At 36.0% G+C, this 18,551-nt stretch overlaps 1 protein-coding gene and 1 pseudogene across 1 annotated transcript; both read right to left on the bottom strand.

Annotated features, from left to right (window-relative positions):
* Positions 1–2,122: 2,122 nt before the first annotated feature.
* On the bottom strand, positions 2,123–7,531 carry LOC110699876 (annotated as a pseudogene).
* A 281-nt stretch (positions 7,532–7,812) lies between these two features.
* On the bottom strand, positions 7,813–12,150 carry LOC110699754 (slit homolog 2 protein-like). Its single transcript, XM_021877272.1, has 6 exons — positions 11,870–12,150; positions 11,621–11,785; positions 8,888–8,968; positions 8,616–8,741; positions 8,373–8,471; positions 7,813–8,187 (listed from the first exon to the last, which is right to left on the bottom strand). Exons 1-6 carry the CDS (start codon positions 11,985–11,987, stop codon positions 8,114–8,116), a joined length of 663 nt encoding a protein of 220 aa, XP_021732964.1. The 5' UTR covers positions 11,988–12,150; the 3' UTR covers positions 7,813–8,113.
* Between the last annotated feature and the right edge of the window lie 6,401 nt (positions 12,151–18,551).

The raw sequence follows: 18,551 nt of genomic DNA, 5'->3' as shown, positions 1-18,551 counted from the left end.
CCCACATCACCAGCAACTACCCCGCACCACCAGATCCCACTGCACACCGACACCAACCACCACCACACTATAGCCCCGATCCCACCTCGAAACATCAGCCCCGATTCCACCATTAAACACCACCATCGACACCACTGACACCAAAAACACCCACAGCAGCCACTAATCCACCTTCAAACACCGCCACCGACACCCACCCTAGCCTTTTCCTACCTTTAAACACCACCACACCAAAAATAAACCCCAAAAAACACAAAACTTAGCAAAAAAAAAACTTAAAATAACCCCAATAATCGAAAATCAACCCCAAAATTAAACCCCAAACACCACCACACCAAAAATAAACCCCAAAAAACACAAAACTGAGCAAAAATAACTGAAAATAACCTAAATAATCGAAAATCAACCCAAAAATACGAAAATTGAGACAAATTAATCGAAAAACACCACACAAATAAATCAAAACCAATAGATCTACATATTTAGCAAGAATTTCATAAAGAAAATTGAAAAAAAAAAAACTTTAATTAAACCACAAAAATTAAAGGAAATATATAATTATACAATCATCTAATATAATTTATAAATTAACATTACAATTTCATAAAAAATTAACTAGATCTATGTGCATTACGTGGTCGCCGTTCTTGTTGTCGTCGCCGTTCTAGTTGTTATTCTTGTCGCCGTTATAATTTATAAATGAATTATGGTGTAGTTGGTGGTGGTGGTGGTGGTAGGGGGTGAAAGAGGGGAGGAAAGGAGGAGGGATGAGAGAGAAAGAGAGGAAAGAGAAGACGAGAGAATCAGAGAAGGGCGGACGGAGGGGATGAGGAGAGAGAAAGAGAAGGAAAGGAGGAGGGTTAAGGAGAGAGAAAGAAGAGGAAAGAGAAGTGACGGGAAAAAAAAGGGCCGGAAAGAAGGTTTAGCTGTTTAGGGTTAGAGGTTAAATACTCCGAAAATATTTTTTTTCCTTTTTTTTATAGTATATGTTCCGACGGAATATTGTTCCGTCAGAAATTACCTTCTCCGACGGAATATTCCGTCGGAATGTCCAATTATTCCGACGGATTTATTTTCCGTCGGAAATTTCCGACGGAATTTTTTAATTCGTCGGAATTGTCCGACGGAAATTAAATCCGTCGGAAATATCGATTTTTCCGACGGATTTTCAGGTCCGTCGGAATTGGTCCGTCGTTATTAGACCTGATTCTTGTAGTGAAAATGAATAATAATAATAAAACAAAGATTAAAAAAAAAACAGAAAAAAAAAACAACAACGAAAACAAAAACAACAAAACCACCATACATCCGCCCAAAAATTTAGGATCCACCTAGGTGGATCCTAATTTTTTAAGTGGATCTACCTAGGTGGATCCACTTTAAAATTTATGGATCCACCAAGGAAGATCCGGAAATTTTAGGTGGATCTCCCACATCCGCCTAAAATTTCCGGATCTTCCTTGGTGGATCTGGAAATTTTAAGTGGATCCACCTAGGTGGATCCTAATTTTTTAGGCGGATGTTTTATTTCAATTTTTTTAAAAAAAAGTACGATGACTTGCATAATCCTTCGGTGAAGCTTTCGGTGTCGGATGTGATAGCGTCGGGATTGTTTTTTACCACTTGGTAGTTGATGGAGGGGTCGGGAATGATATTATACCATTATACAGTACAACTTACACAAAGGGCAATATTGTCCTTCCATGTCAAAAAGGGAGCGTTAGTATGTAAAATGGGAGCGACGTTTAGCAGTTCACTTGGGTTATTAGGCTAGTGTGGTGCGTCGGCTGTGGAGTTTGAGGTTGGGCTAAGGTGGTGCGTTGGGTGGGGCAGGTGGGGAAGGGAGTGTCGGTTGCTAGGGTTAGGCCGCCGGTAGTGGTGGTGGGGCTGGTTTAGGGTTAGGGCTGGGTTCAATTTGGGGCTTTAATTTTTAAAAAAAATTTATTTAACAAATAATATAGTGACATATGGCAACGTGGACCCCACCTAACGGATTTCATTCAAGAACCCATTAAGTGGTGGTGAAATCAAAATTTTGTGTTTTTTTTTTTGTAGTGTTATAATAATTATTTTTTTTTTTTTTTTGGAGTGTTATAGTCAAATTTGTGTGTGTGTGTGTGTGTTTTTTTTTTTTTTTTTAAGTTTTGATTTGGTTTGGGCAATCTTGTGTCAAATTTGTAGAGTGAAATTGAGATTGAGAAGGTTTCAGATTATCTTGGAATGATGTATATTAAAATTTCAAGACATTAGAAATATAATAGAGAGTACATAAGCAAAAATAAAGGAACATCGATACATCAAATATGGTACAAACATCAAAAACTGTAAAATATGTAAAGTAGAAGTCATTCGAAGTTTTGTCGATCATTATAATCATCTCCCATCATTCAAAGGCATCAATTGCACAACTCCACTTTGGTTGCTCACTGGGCCGCTATCGATGGTTTTGTTGTTGCCACTGTGATGGTTGGTGACACCATTGGTTTCGCCGAGCAAATATTCACTCTCATCCTACTGAACACCATTGTTTGACCATGAATGTAAACCAACTCCTTTGATCCCTCCTAGTTCTCTCGCAACTTCCTTCATTGTAGGGCGATCCTCTCCTTTCAGTTTCAGGCACCTCCTAGCAAGATTTGCTACCTTCTTCAGCTGCTCGATTACATCATCATTCACTAAATCCTTGTCAAGAATCTCAAACAATCGGTCTTCCTTTAGCTTCCAAAAAAAATATACAGCAAGGTATCTCTCAGCCTCAGTCTTATTAGCATAACAAATTGCCTTTTCCCATTGTTAGTAGCTCCACCAGAACAACACCAAAACTGTAAAACATCGCTCCTCTCAGTTAACTCACCACTTTGCATATACTCAGAATCAAGATATCCACATGTTCCTTGAACCATCGATGCTAACTGCTCCTGGGTCTGTTGGCGATAGCTTTGAAGCACCAAAATCAGAGACTTTTGCGGTGTAGCTAGCATCTAAAAGTATGTTTGCTGACTTAATGTCCCTGTGAATTATCGGTATAAAGATTGTACTATACAAATATGCCAGGACTTCAAAAACTTCTGTTGCAAGCGAATATCCCATGTTAGAAGCCTTACTTTTCTCTCATCATGCAAATGGTCATACAATGTACCAATGTACCGTTACTTATGTATTCATACACAAGTAATGGTACCTCTGTCTCCAAGCAACAACCTAAGAGCTTCACCACATTTTTGTTATTAATTTGAGGCAAGGCAACAATTTCATTGATAAATTGCTCGACTTGGCTCGAATCCACTTTGAGGGACCTCTTGATGGCAACTACCTGGTTGGTATGGGATGTAACTTTTCTTGTCAAGGTTCCCTTGAAAACCATGCCAAAACCTCCCCTGCCTATGATGCTATTCTCGCTATAGTTATTCGTGGCCTTCTTAAGCTCTTCAACTGTGAACATTTCAACCATATGACCCACTGATTCATCTCGTCCTAACAATTTTTGTTGTAAAATATGACCCCCATTTCGATGAAAGAAATTCTCCCTCATTTTTAGTTGTTTTCTGTTTTCGTATTGCTAATGGATCAAAAAGGCAACTATGAAAGATACAATGATACCGCCTCGAATACCTATATCAACAACACATATCTAGGAATTAGGACAATATGTAATTGAAGTATCAGTGGCCAAATTTTGATAATCCAGACCTTTCTTTCTTGTTTACTTGATGATTTCATTTATCTCTATTATATTGCTTTAAGTGCCCAATTCTTGTTTCTTTCATTTTCTTGATTCTTTGTTTGCTAACATTATTCTATGTTATTTGTGTATCTCATTTATGGGACCCAAAAAGATGACAAAAGATTCGGTTGAAATTTAAATAAATATTGTTACACTCACTAAATTGGTTAGATTATGATACATAATTTGTGTATAAATCACTAAAAACAGAGCTTACTTATAACTTTCCCAATTTCATCGCTTAGTAAAGAGAGACAGAAATTCATTATGATACGAAGACATTACTCGAGTACATACCACCGATGATTTTGATTTTCATTGGCATTTTAGCACCCTTCTTATCTGCAATACAAGGATCGTCTATTGTGCCATTGTTGCGGCTGTAGCCTTGTGGGCAAGTGCAATTGTAACTGCCTATAGTGTAGATGCAAAGTTCTGGTTCTTTACACGAATGACGTTTTTCTGCAATTCATCTATATCTATACATAGACAAGGCAAAGAAAATACAACATAAGTTTTGTTAAGATATTCATGGCTATCCATTTGTGCGTTGGTGTATTGTTTTTTAGGGATAATTGGATGAAGGTAGTAAACTAACATAGTGTAGACACCCAAATTTGTGTCTCCCCAAAACCAAACCCATTAATGAATACTTTTCATGTCATTGATTATCGAACAAAGCAAAAGTGGGAAAAGTCTAGTGATGAGGATGTTTTTATTAAAATATCTCTTCTTTCTGTTTTTGAAAATAATTCTTTTCTTAACCTATTTTTGAAAAATGTGCATTTTATTTTAGTTTGGTCCATGATATGGGTCCAATAATGGTGTAGTTGGATTGAGCTCGAAAAAAGCTTTCCAACGATATATTATAAGGTCAATTCCGATGAATAATGAGGAAGTTATGGCCAAATTACTAAACTAGACCCGGTTTGATCTTTATATGCGGCTCAATGATCTAGAGGATGGCATTTAGGATTGATTATTTTCTTCTAGAATCTTCTAGAAGGTTCTTTTGAATTCTAATGTGATTAAGATTGATAATTGAGTTTTATAAGTTTTATTTGGGATAAATAAAGTGTTTTAAATGAAATTACGATTTTACCCCTCGTACGGACTTTTACGCTTAATTTTATCAAAAAATAGAAAATATGTGGAAAATCGCCTACAGTGCCGAACGCCAGGCTGTCGCCTAGCGACAGAGGCAGTTGCGGCGCCAGCGTCGTGTTTTGTTCCTCTTAAAACTCCGATTCTTTTTTATATATTCCGAATTATTTTCATTATAAATAGCGTCCTTAGACTTCCGTTTTTAATCACCAACTCTCATCAAGAAAATCTTGATACTCTCTCTCTCTCTCTCTCTGTTATTCTAAACCAAACTTTTTACAAACAAAATTCCGCAATCACAAGATCTAGACCACCTAGCCCAATTCGAAGTTGTCTTCGCCCTTGACGTGAAAGATTTGATATTTCTGAGGGTTTGGTCCCAAATTTAGTCTAAACTTTCTTAATTCTCTATTTCAATTAATTAATTTATTTCTTTGATTTTATATTTTTTTTGAAATTACTAACGTGTGTATTTTGTAATTAGAAAGAGGTACGAGCCATCCAACTAAGTGGTTTAATTGTTTAATTGATATTATGATATATAAATCATGCTTAGATTGTTATTTTGATTCCTAGTATCATGTTAGTATGTTTTATTTCTTCCTAGTATCATGTTTAGGGTAATAAATAAAAATTCCTAATATCAAGTATGATTAAAAGAATGCTTTCTATTTTATTTCCTAATATCATGTTAGTATCATTTTAGGGTTAAAGCTTTGATTTTTGATGTTTAGTGACATGCTAGGGTTTCTTATTAATTTTGTTAGTATCATGCCTAGGATCTTGCTATGCTTTTTTTTATAATTGTTATTATCATGATTATGATTATGTTGCTTAATTATATTTATTTTTATTGCTTGATCACACATTTTATGTATGTTTAAATAAGATAATTAATAATCTTGTTTATGGTTAATTTGATTATAATTCAAGTGATTGCCAATAATAGTTTTATTTGTGCATTAAATTTAACCAACATAGATTAAACAGGTTTAGAGTTAACCTAATGATTGCATGTTAGTCAGAAAGCGCACATGAATACGAGAAGAATAAAGTAGAGGGCTATTATTAGGGCACATTTTTTCTCTTTTAGACTGAATCTGTACCTTCATCTCCGAACTTCCAATCTTGGTTCTAGAATTATTGGAGTTAACGGTCTCCTAGACATTGACAAGGCAAAGAAAATACAACATAAGTTTTGTTAAGGTATTCATGGCTATCCATTTGTGCGTTGGTGTATTGTTAAGGTAGTAAACTAACATAGTAACACTTTTTATGGCTTGCTCTAGAAAATATAGTGCTAAGCTACATTTAATTACTCGAATGTACTGTATCTAAAATTAAATTAATGGATTTCAGAACAAAAAAGAAGTACCTTGGCAATCATGAAGGTAGGGGTTATTACCCTGGAAGCCAGGGTTGCATTGGCAGCGATATCCCCACCCGTCTGGTATGTCAATGCAACTACTATGTCTTTTACATATATGTTGTTGATCCATTAGATCTCGCGCAGAATTACAACTTGCATTAGCAATTGACCAATTATAGACAACAAAAAGCTTCAAATCTGTAAAATACTCTTCCTTTTGGCTAATGAAATCAATTGGAGAGGGCAATTCGTCATTTGCCACTGAAATTGCAACATTGCATGGATTGAAATCATTCACATATGTGTGATAATCAAAACTCTTAGCCTTTACCTTGATACTCGATACTCCACTCGGGATAGCAGCCTTGCAACAGCCAACCCCGGAACATGATGTACTAACATCTTTTTGCTCATTACACACGGTCCTGCACCCTGTATGAAAATCTTTTGTTTGAACTGAAGTTAACATTGTGCCATCAAACCATACAAAGGTGTCACAACCAATAGCAACAAGAGAATTTTGGGTTGTTGAAAGAGAGAATTTATCAATGGTTATTCTCCATGAGTTATTACCATCTAATTTTCCCCTATTATCATAGCAAGCATATGAAACTTGCCTATGTATCCGTAATTCACCATCCAAAGTGATGTTCACGACCTCAATATTTCGGCCAAGAACAAGAGATGGAGAACTAGTATCAGTGTGATCACAAGTGAGACTGTAATAGATTCCAACTAAAGGATTAGTGTAGTAACAATTTTCACCTATACCAAAAGGATAAGGGACGGAAATGTTGCCACACTTGTCAGGACAATTGGGAAGGGCTATTTGAGATGGAGATGCTATAGTCGTAGCCGTCATCCATGCCATAACAATTAGAAACAGAAAATCACCCAATAAGCCTAACGAGAATTTCAACATTGTTGGTTTAATTTATTATTTTGGTAAAATAGTATGCAGAGAAAAGCTCAAATAAAATTAATTAATCAGTGATATAATCATGATATATTATGGTATTTATAATATGGTATAGTCAACTGATGCAAGGGTGAAGAAGTCTAGCTACTTGTCCTTGCACCCCGTCAACTAAGTCAAGGTCTTCCCTTTTAAAAGTCTAGAGAAACATTGGAAAAAAAAATTGGGTACGAAGTACACATGCAATGAAGGAGTTTACACAAGTGAAGAGGGCCTTAGACCGAGTCAAGGTCTTCCCTTGTCTAGCCAAATTTGTACCAAGCTCAATAATGAAGTTGTCTTTTTACCTTTGGTTTCTTTAATTCATTGACTAATATGCTACTCCACCGAGTCCAAAATTAAGTGTCTATTTCTATATTGTACGGTGGTTAAGATTTACTTTTGACCATAAATATCTTTAATTATGCATTAACATACAAAATATAAAATTTTGATATTATAATTCTTTATTGAGACAATTAATGAACCTAGTGTAATAGCAATTGAAAAGGTGATAATAACTTCAGTGGTCTCTAAAACTTCTTATTACAGTATCTACTAAAGTCATTAAAATGCCGTCTAAATCAACTTTATCATTGAATCATAATGAGTAGAAATCACCTATTGTTTCAGCTAACTACAGCTAGGAAGGCATGGCAATAAAATCAGCAGCAAATGATACATAAGCCAAAAAAAATCAATTCCTAAAACATCCAAAGACTACAAACATATACCCTGAAGTGATGGCAAAACTAAAAATATCTATGCTCAAGTTTAGAATCACATGATGAATCAATATACAATACTTCCTAAAAGCTCCATAAAAAACTACATATGCTCATCGACTTCCAATACACTCGTGTTTAACATATTTGTACCTTCAATCCGTGGCCAAATGCTTTTAATGTTAGATAGTAGTCTGCATACTATTCTAAACAAGTACAAGTACGCAATCCAAACATTAAAGAGCAAGAACAGCAACTGAAATCAACAGTAGGATCATCGGTTGGGACAAGATGTGCTTCTGTGACCATGCTGAGGGTGATAACAAGAACAAAACAAAAGAATCATTGAAGAGAATAGGTGGAGTTATGATATATCGGAAAATATATGTGATATCTTTCCGTATAGATATTGTTATGAGAATAATATATTTAGTATTATCTTATATTATGTCATCAGTTTAATGCAATGAAGAATGAAAAAATGAAGGGCTTTACCTTGATTGCTGCCTCTGCTATCAGCAATGCTAGGAGGTGGAGTAATTGTTTTATTCAACATTCCTAGTCCCAAGTTCGGACAATCCCCACCAATCGAACCTATACATAATAGTTATACATGTAATTTGGAATAAGTTGAAATAAAAACTAGGCCTAACAGATCCAGGGTCGGAGGGAAGATCAATTTTTACATCAACATATAAATAAAGTGTTAAATTTGACCTAAAAAATGATAGTTCTTACATTCCTTAAAACAGGGGAAACCAGTATTGTTTAACAGATTGCTGTATCCTTCTTTACAATGACATGTATATGAGAACGCCGTTGTTTTATTGCAAACACCTCCACCACAGTTAGCCCATCTACAAGCTATCAAACAAGAGTTTTATCAAGTAAGTATCAGCCACATTATAAACACACACACACACACAAAAAAAAAAAAAAAAAAAAAAAAAAAAAAAAAAAAAAAAAAAAAAACTGATTTAAGAACTTGGAGAAGGCATTGCTGTAGTTACGTTCGAAAATTGATGCATTTGATGGAGTTTCCGATGACTGAGGTGAGGGAGCAACTTCTGAGCAGGAATAATTAAGCGTGCCTTCAAAGTAATTAGCATAGCAAGGAGACAAAAGTTAGAGTCTACTACATACAATCTATGCAGAATGCCTGATTTTAACTTTCCTATTCAGTTACATGACTTATAACATGTATCATCAGTATAATAGGCCATATTTACGAATAAGATTTCGAAAAAAATACAAAAGTAAGAAGCCAAACAACCTTGTCTAAGAATATACGATATCAATACCAACAATATTTTCATTTAGTATGAGTTTTTGTGAACAGAATTAACATTATTATAAAAGCAGAAGAATTCCATGAGAATTAGGCTTTGAGATAATGTATATGCAGTCGAAGTGATAAATTAGAGTGCCCATCCAGGGATAAAAGTGGGGAAGGAGGTAGCAAGGTTTAAATTAAGGACATAAGTAGGGATACTACAACATATGATCAGCTGGATTTGTCATATAAATGAAAACTACTTGAAAACAGCCACAAATTCTAAAAAAGAACAAATTTAGTTCGAAATAGGTACAACATCCATCCAAATTTTCTTGTCAAACTAACAGTACGAATTTGTTCACATTCTGAGAACAAGTATGGAGTATTAGATACACTAATTCTTTGTATTTGTGCTCGTGTTGGTTTCTTTATCATTTGCTACATCCTATAATACTTCCGTTCAAGAATTTCTCCATTACAAGTTTACAATCGCTGGACACTTACATTATAACTACAAGAAAAATCAATGGTATTTGAAATTTGAAGCAGTATTTCATATTACTTTCTTTACAGTACTTACTAGCAAGTTTGCCTATTCTGCCTTTTGCACAACTATGTACTCATATTTTCGCAATTGAACATGCATATCGTTCATTTCATTCCACAATCAGATCATCCCCATTCTATGTCTTCTTCATTATTCTTTTTATGGCTTTGGTCCGTCTAGGAATCCGTAATGTACTTAGTTATTTGGTTGAACATATGGAGTAATAATGTCTCTTATAGATTATATTCCCATGTAGTTTCATTTCCTAGAAATTGAGAAATGTTGTGCAGCAAAACATACAGATATAAACTTCTCATGGGAAGTTAGACTTGCCTAGAGAGACATAAATAACCAGCTTCTTCCATTTTTCTATGATGTAAAACTTCATAGAAAATGCAATTTCTCTTGTATTTGTCATCCAAACAACTCTACTTCTACTTACGGGTTACAACTTCCTCTGATTTTATGTCAACCAAACAAACATAAGTTTGTGGATTTGTGTTTTCTAGTACAAAATCTACTTCATTTCTATAGAGTTTAATTCCAACCTTCAAATTACAACACCTGAGCTAAGTAAAAAACAAAATGATATGTGAACTTGAGGAAAAATAAGTAGGAAAGCATCTATACAATCAAACATTGAGTGTAACTTATTGACTAAATGTTAGCCATATACATGGGCGGAGCCAGGGGGTGGTGGAGGCCCGACCCCTCGTGGCCCAAGTGGTGATGTATGTAATGTTTAGTTTAGCCCCTATAATAACTAATAAATAGCTAATATTTATTCTACATATCATGATGTTAGTGATAGCCCAGTTGGTTTGTTGGAGTTATTCATGATACTTGTTGATAAAGAGGTCTCAGGTTCGATTTTACAGCGCGTAAGAATGAAGGGGATTTTATTGGAAATGTACATTAAACTTATAATGCAGGGTTTATAAGTTAGTATATCAAGCATACAATAAACAAATTTCCAAAGAAATATTAATCACACATTACTCAAGGAGTTAGTTTTCTCATACATCAATAAATTAAAATCAATTTATAAAATATAATAAATACTTGTATAGCTAGCTCTTAAGGTTGCATACATAATAACCCTAAATTAAATCATTAAAATGTTATTTTTACAAAAATCGTTAAAATGTAAAACTAATGATAGAGTGATAAAGAAAGATAATCTTTAGCTATAGCATACATTTTGTCCATTCATGTACCCTACAGGCCTATAGGAAATCCAATCACTTATCTAGCCAGATATTCTTAACATGATTAGGACTCATATTTTGGTACCCTATATATTGAAATCAATTGACAATGGTATCCACTCCAATTTGAGGAGTTTCGTAAAATGTAACAAACTACACTTCATACATAGGCGATTTTCCTAGTACAAGACAAATACTTGGTACTCCCTCTGTCCCTAAATTACATTCCTCCTTTCTATTTTTGATATTCCAAAATTACATTCATTCTTTCTATTTTTGGCAAGTTGTTTTTAGTAAATCAGCTCTCTTTTTCTGTTTTATATTTAATGTTTTCTCACTCATCTTTACCTAATCTCACTCTTAATCCTTGTGCCAAATTATAATGAATATGATTGGTTAAAAATTTTCAATTAGGAGCATGTGATTGGTCCTTTTTTTTCTTGAAAGAATTGATGACATGTCATGAGTAATAACTAATCTATCTTTGTACTTCCCATTGCATTATCTAATTATTGTTATTTATCTCATTCTTTCCTCCTTAATTCCCATGTAAATTTCCAAATTTCCAAAGAAGAATGTAATTTAGGAACGGAGGGAGTATATAATTTAAAAGTTAAACAACCCATGTGCAAATTATTATATGGGAAACAAAATAATATTGACAAATTCAATAAAAACAGGGGAAAAAAAAGGAGAGATAAAGATAACTAACAGTTAGGGATGACGCAAGGTAGGAACTTGAAGTTGAAATCAGAAGAAGAATTGGAAGAAAGAGTTTGCCTCCAACCAGGATCACATTCACATTCATATTCCAAATCATTACTTCCAGAAGTCTTGCATTTGCCCTTTCCACATCCCACAGTTTTACATATATTACCTGCCAAACAAATCAAATCAAATTGAAACAGGAAGATCTTTTAGTAGTATTTAATCAATAATAAGAAGATAAAGAGAGACGAACCAAGAATAGGAGAAAGAAGGGGAGACAAGAAATCAGGTTCAGAATCAGCAAAAGAGGGTTGTAGGATGGTGATCAAAATAGCGAATACCGCGATAATAAGAGAAGAATTGGAAGCCATGATTGTTGTTTGGATGATTGAGTAATTTGAAGCAAGATACAAGTGAAGAAGAAGACCAAGGAGTAAAGAAAAGAGCGTGGAAGATGGTAGTTGGAATTTAATGGAGAGTTTGACGATTGAGTTTTTATTTGGAGTCGCAAAAGAAAATGATGTGTAGTTTGAACGAGTGGGCCGTTGGGAGTTGAATAGTTTATGTAGGCGCCTTAATTGTAAGGCCGGTTCTCAAATCTCAATTGTGGGATACCTCTTCTTTTGGCCCTTTTCCTTATTTCTTTGAATTGGATGAGTAATTAGGTTACCATCTAAAGGAAGTTTTGGAATAAAAGAAGGAATAAGTCACATTATTTTTTTAGTTGGATTAATAACTATTGGATCCACCATAGACCTACGTTTATCGTAATGATTTAATAAGTCTTGTCAGGAAAAAAAAAAAAAAGAACATTAATTCTTTCTAGGTTAATGCTTTAATGATACTTTTATTTATTGTAAGTTTTCAATCTGTATCTTCTTATTAAAAAAAATAACTATAATGAAAATATAAAAAGAATTAGGCCCTTTATCTACCTAAATGCTTTAATTATGGGCTCTATTAAAAATTACTCTTGGAACATGTCAATTGCAAAAAAGAGGACAAAAAATTGCATAGATGGTTAAAGTCTAGGACAAGGCTCTCGACTACCAAATCAATCCTATTTAGATTGTGTAAGGATTCTATGGCAACTTAACAATCTGTTTGCAGCTTAAGGTTTAATGAGAAAGATTGTCTTGCTTGAATGACACTTCTTATCACAGATTAGGGGCGTTCAAAATCTAGTAAGGACCAGAAAAATGGACCGGGCCATAACAAATTAATCGATTTGCAGACCAAACCGATTTTTTGCATTAAAACTATACATAAAACCTTAAATAATAATTAAAATTATCCTTAATAAGTTTAGAAAATTTTAATTGTGTGACCTTTTTTGTACTAAACTTACAAAGATGTTAAAAACGGCTATTGCTTAAATTTCTTTTTTGAGTTTTTCGTAACATTATTAAAAATTTTAAATATTTTTCTAAAGAATTTCCAAAATTAGTCTAAACCAGTTCTGTTTTGGGTAATTTTACCCATACCACGTGGCTCAATAAGTGGGAAACACGTGTCACCTAGAGATTAGTCCAAAATGGATCAATCCTTGCTTAACACGTGGCACTCCAAGAAAATAGGAGAAAAGACAGGTTTCAAGGGCCAAAATCCCGAGAAAACCGCAATGCGGTACACCCTCCAAGGTTAGAATGACCTAACTAAGGGCAGGCATTCCAATGACCCTATAAATAGGGAGATTTCTCTCAATTTAGGGGCACGTTCAATCATTTATTACAACCCCATATTCTCTCACATCAGATTACACCTGATCTCAGAATTCAAGGAGATCTCACCTTATTTTTTGCACCTTTCCTCATTCTCCTACACGTTCTAACTTGATCGTCGGAAGAGGAGCTCAAACCCCCCGGAGTGTCCCCGTTTTTTTGCAGGTACAAGAGCCCCCGGACAAGTCTTCACACCGTAACTCTCCTGAGGGACAAAAAAACCCAAATCATTTGGCGCCGTCTGTGGGGAGAGTACCTCAAAGATGGTTTAAAAATCCGTACCACTTCATGATCATCAGCGGGTCATCAACCGGAAAATCGGTCGGAGGTCTTTGCAGATCAGGATGATGATGACCCTTAGGTTGAAACCTATGTGGCCAAAGATAGGTCATTTTTTTCCTAGTACATCCGTTCCAAGGAATAGCTGGAACGTAATATTGACCAAGCAGGCCCTCTGGGCAACTAGAAGGGGAAACCCAAAGAGCAAGAGGATCAACCCTAGTCACCCGGGACGAACTCATGAAATTCATGACCAGTTTCAAGGGTGAAATTAAGGAGTTGATTAACAAAAAGAACAAGGCTGGCTCTAGCAAGGGTAAGTTAGCAAAGAAGATTCCTCAGGTTGAGAGGAGAAAGCCAGTCAGGGACGGGCAGCAGACTCCATATCCCAAGGAGAAAGACGCCGCAACACTTGACTGGTCTAAGATTTTTCTGCCTTAGAAGGGTTCGATGAGAAACCCCCGGCAGGATAAGCTGGGTGGAAGCAAAAAAATCAGTCTCTAACGCTCGAGAAATAATCGAGCGTAAGAGAAACCAGCAGCTGTCTCAGTCAACCTCTACCTCGAGCTTCCCAGACAGCTTTAAAATCACATCTGCAAGGAATACCCAGTCATTGCTTGAGAGTCATACAAGCGGCTAGTCCGTCCATACTGGTCCTCAGATGATTGGGTCTCTTCCGTATGCGCCTCAGGCGCCATACGTGTAATATGGCCTTCAATATATGCAGTCGGCTCTTTATGGAGGACAGCCGGCATACAACAATGTCCAGCCCCTAGACTGGCAGCTCCGTCTACTTAAACTGGGTGAACAACCCTCTGCGTTCACTAGAGAAATAAATGAGGCAACACAGCCGGCCAAGGTGAAAAATGTGTTGGTTGGTACCTATGATGGTACCACCAACCATGAAGACCACCTCATGGCATACACCAACCTCATGTATTTACAGGGATTGGATGATCCTACGTGGTGCCGCTAATTCCTGGCTACATTGAAGGGCATAGCCCAACAATGGTTTGGAAACTTGCTGGTCGGGTGTATAGGTAGCTTTAAGAAGCTTGACTTCTTGTTTGCGTCCAACTTTTCCATGCACATCATTGCGAAGAAAACAAATTTAGACTTGAGCACCATTAAGTAGGGGGAGAAAGAAGGACTTCGCTCTCTTACGTCAGACGGTTCAACCTGACAAGAATTCAAATTCAGGGGTTGTCTGATGAAGTAGCCTTTATAGACTTCTTCAAGGGTTTGAAGGACGGGTCAACCTTCAAGTTCGACCTCGTCACAAAGAAGGTATTCACCCTTCAAGCAGTGCTGATGGAGGCGAAATGCTTTATCCAAGCAACCGACATCTGCACCTCCAGCAATCAGTCAGACTCCAAGAAGTCTGACAAACAAAAAGGTAGTCGGTCTGCTCAGCCGGCCAAGAAAAAAGAAGAGAGCAAAAAGAGAAAAGAAGTCTGAGCGTCAATAATTTTGATCAGCCGTCCTAGAAAAAGAAGGAGTGTAAACCGTTCGTCCCCAAGTACGAGTTTAACAAGGACTGCAACTCCATCCTCATGGAGATAAAGGACCGGTTGACTCTTGAGAAGTTGAATCCATTGAAGAGTTCCGTTCAGTTACGGAACAAAAACAAATTCTGCCAGTAGCATGAGGAGGTTGGCTACGACACCAACGACAGCTTCAGTTTGCAGTGGGCGTTGGACGGTCTGGTTGACAAAGGGATGTTGAAGTCCTACATCTCTAAGTCCAAAGGGACTAATAAGACGAATCCGGTACAATCGTCCAAGACTGCCCAACCTACTAGTAGTTCAGACACTGATAAAGAGCCGGTCTACACCATAGCATGAGCATTCTTAGGCGGTGGCCCGACCATCCGGAGCACTAAGGACCATCTGAAGAATGGCTAAAGCTACTGATGAAGGGAATACGTCTTCTACTGGTACCTTCCTAGACGTTCTTAGTACTAAGAAGGACCGGGGCAGCGCTCGCCGTCCACATGACAACCCGGTTGTCATTGAATGTAAGGTTGTCAAGAAATTGGTTGGCCAAATCCTTATGGACACCGATAGTTCTTCGGACATCATCAGCTACAAGTGCTTGCAGAAGCTCAAGTACAAGCCCAGCAGCATGCACCCGAGGACCCATCCCCTAGTTGGCTTTTGGGGTAGAATGGTGTACCCAGTCAGGAATATTGACTTACCCATCCGGCTGGGAGACAAAAGGAGAAGGGCGGCACCTAGTTGTCAAATTCTTTGTGGTAGAGGAGTTAACTTCCTATAACATCATTTTGGGTCGTCAAACTCTAAATGAATCTAAGGCTGTTATTATCCCTTCCCTTATGCTGCTGAAGTACAAAAGGGATAACGGCTTTGTTGGCTCAGTGAATGGGGATCAAAAGACGGCTCGAGAATGATATCTCTCAGACATCAAGCCCACTGTGGCCTTAACCGGCCAAGTAAAGGAGCTAATACACCTTGATGAAGTCAAGCATCCTAACCCAGCCCCACCAGCAGCTAGAAAGAAGAGAAAATCTGATTAGCTAGTGGAGGTAAAGAAGGAAAAGAAACATCAATCACTGACCGGAGAGCGGTAAGAGGAGCTCCATCCCCAGCTGGCTGATGAGCACATTGACCACGCTCTGGATGACAGTCGTCCAGAGCGTACTGTTAAGGTGGGGACGGCTGCCTTTTCTAAGATGGGTTTAAACTTGCACCTTCTGCTAAAAGAATACAAAGACATATTTCCCTTTGAAGTGGAAGAGATGTCAGACATTAGTTCGGAGCTCGTTGTCCACAAACTCACCGTGGATCCAAAAAAGAAGCACATTCGATAAAAGAAGAGAAACCACGGCGAGGAAATAAGTTAGGCGATAGATGCCGAAGTTAAAAAGCTGTTAGACACAAGGTTCATTCGACCATGTAAATTCCCTGATTGGGCTGCAAACCTTGTGCTTGTAAAGAAGCCGAATGGTACCTGGCACATGTGTGTTGATTATATAGATCTCAACAAGGCATGTCCAAAGGACAGTTACCCGCCTCCAAAGATCGACAGCCTAGTCAATTCTACAGCCAGTCATGCTTTGATTAGTTTTATGGATGCCTATTTCAGCTTCAATCAAATAGCCCTGTGGAAAAAAGATCAAGAGAAGACAACCTTCGTCACTGATCAAAGGTTATTCTGTTATACTGTGATGTCGTTTGGCTTAAAGAATGCGCCTACTACTTTCCAACAAATGATAAATACGGTCTTCATTAATCAGATTGGGAGGAATGTAGAGGCGTACATCGATGATATGATAGTCAAATCAAAGCTACAAACGGATCACCTTGCTAATCTCCAAGAAACCTTCACCATACTCAGGCGACATAAGGTTATGTTATATCCCAAGAAATGCGTCTTTGGTGTTGAGTCTGAGAAGTTTCTCGGAATCCTGATTGATCAAAAGCGGATAGAGGCTAACCCCGAGAAGATACAAGCGGTAATTGACATGAAGTCACCCCGCATTATCAAGGAAGTTCAAAAATTAACCGGCTGTCTGGCGGCATTGGGAAGATTTCTCAGCCGGTCAGGTGACAAATGCCTTTACTTCTTCCAAGTAATCAGGAAGAAGACTAAATTTAATGGGGGGATGATGTAATCCCCCGTATTTTTTAAATATTTTATAAATTTTATTTTATTTTATATATAATATTTATTTATACTTTCTAGAATTTAATTTCAAAAGTTTCAAATTATTAATCTTGGTCGAAAATTATTTGAACAAATTATTTTATGCACCTTTATTCTACAATTTATGCCCAATCAAACAAGCCTAACCCATTTGTTTACTTAATTGACCCATTATTTTTAGGAGGCCCAATCTTCCTATTTACCCTACAATTCTCTCCTATAAATACCCAATGAATTCCCAAAAATTTCCCACACAAAAAGTTTAGTCTTATTTTCTTTCTCCTTTGTTGTGTTAATTTGTGTAATTATAATTATTGATTTGTGGGTTTTGATTTTATTGTTTAAATTTCATCTAATTTAATTAGTATCAAATTGTATTTTGATGATTAAACTTTATAATTTCAGATTTTATAAATTTCATAATTTTTAGATTTTGTAAATTTTATAACCTAGGGTTTTTAATTATTGAAAATCATGATTTCAGGGTTTGTATGAACAATTGATTTAGGGCCTTTATATTAATGATGTTTTGAAATTTTAGTGATTATAACTACGTATAAGTCTAGATTATTTTTAGCAGTAAATTCGTGTTTTGATTTTTAGATTTCCAATCGTTAATATTAATCGCGTTTTAATCCCGATCAGGTTCTGAACTCATCCGATTTTGATTAAAAAGTACTGTTTTACGTGGATTAGTAATAAAATTCAGCCTTTAACTATGATTTTCGGAAAAATTCAGCCTTTAATCCTCTCGTGGCCAAATTCAGTCTTTAAATATGATTTTCGGGTAGTTTTTGATTTTGAACGAAGTTTTTTATGCTTAAAATTTTATCCTTGAGTTTGATTAATAAATTAATTATGTTTAAAGTTAATTAAGAATAAATAAATGTTTTTAATTGAAGTTTTAAGAGGTTTTTCATCATATTATATTGTTAGAAATTACTTGGATTAGTAATATTAATTGTTGGTTTTTTTTTAGGAAGTGATTATTTCCTAGGAGACTTTTAATTGAGTATTAAAGTGATGTGTTGATAAAGTTTTGAAGGGTTTTTAATTAATCTAAAGTGCTGGAAATAGTTTCTAAGTACTACTTTTAATGTTTTATAAAGAGGGTTTAATTACCCATTAAAAGAGAGATTAATTAAGGGTTTAAAATAATTTTCAAATTTTTATAAAGTTTTAAACTTGTTGTAATTCCACGAAAAAATAAAAGTGTACTTTAAGGTTTCCAGGAAGGAAATTTAAAGAACTATACATAGACTTTTGATT

This window comes from Chenopodium quinoa, unplaced genomic scaffold (genome assembly GCF_001683475.1).
Source record: "Chenopodium quinoa cultivar QQ74 unplaced genomic scaffold, ASM168347v1, whole genome shotgun sequence".
NCBI lineage: Eukaryota > Viridiplantae > Streptophyta > Magnoliopsida > Caryophyllales > Amaranthaceae > Chenopodium > Chenopodium quinoa.
Note: the sequence above shows the minus strand (reverse complement) of the source record. Positions and strands in the feature narration are given on the sequence as shown.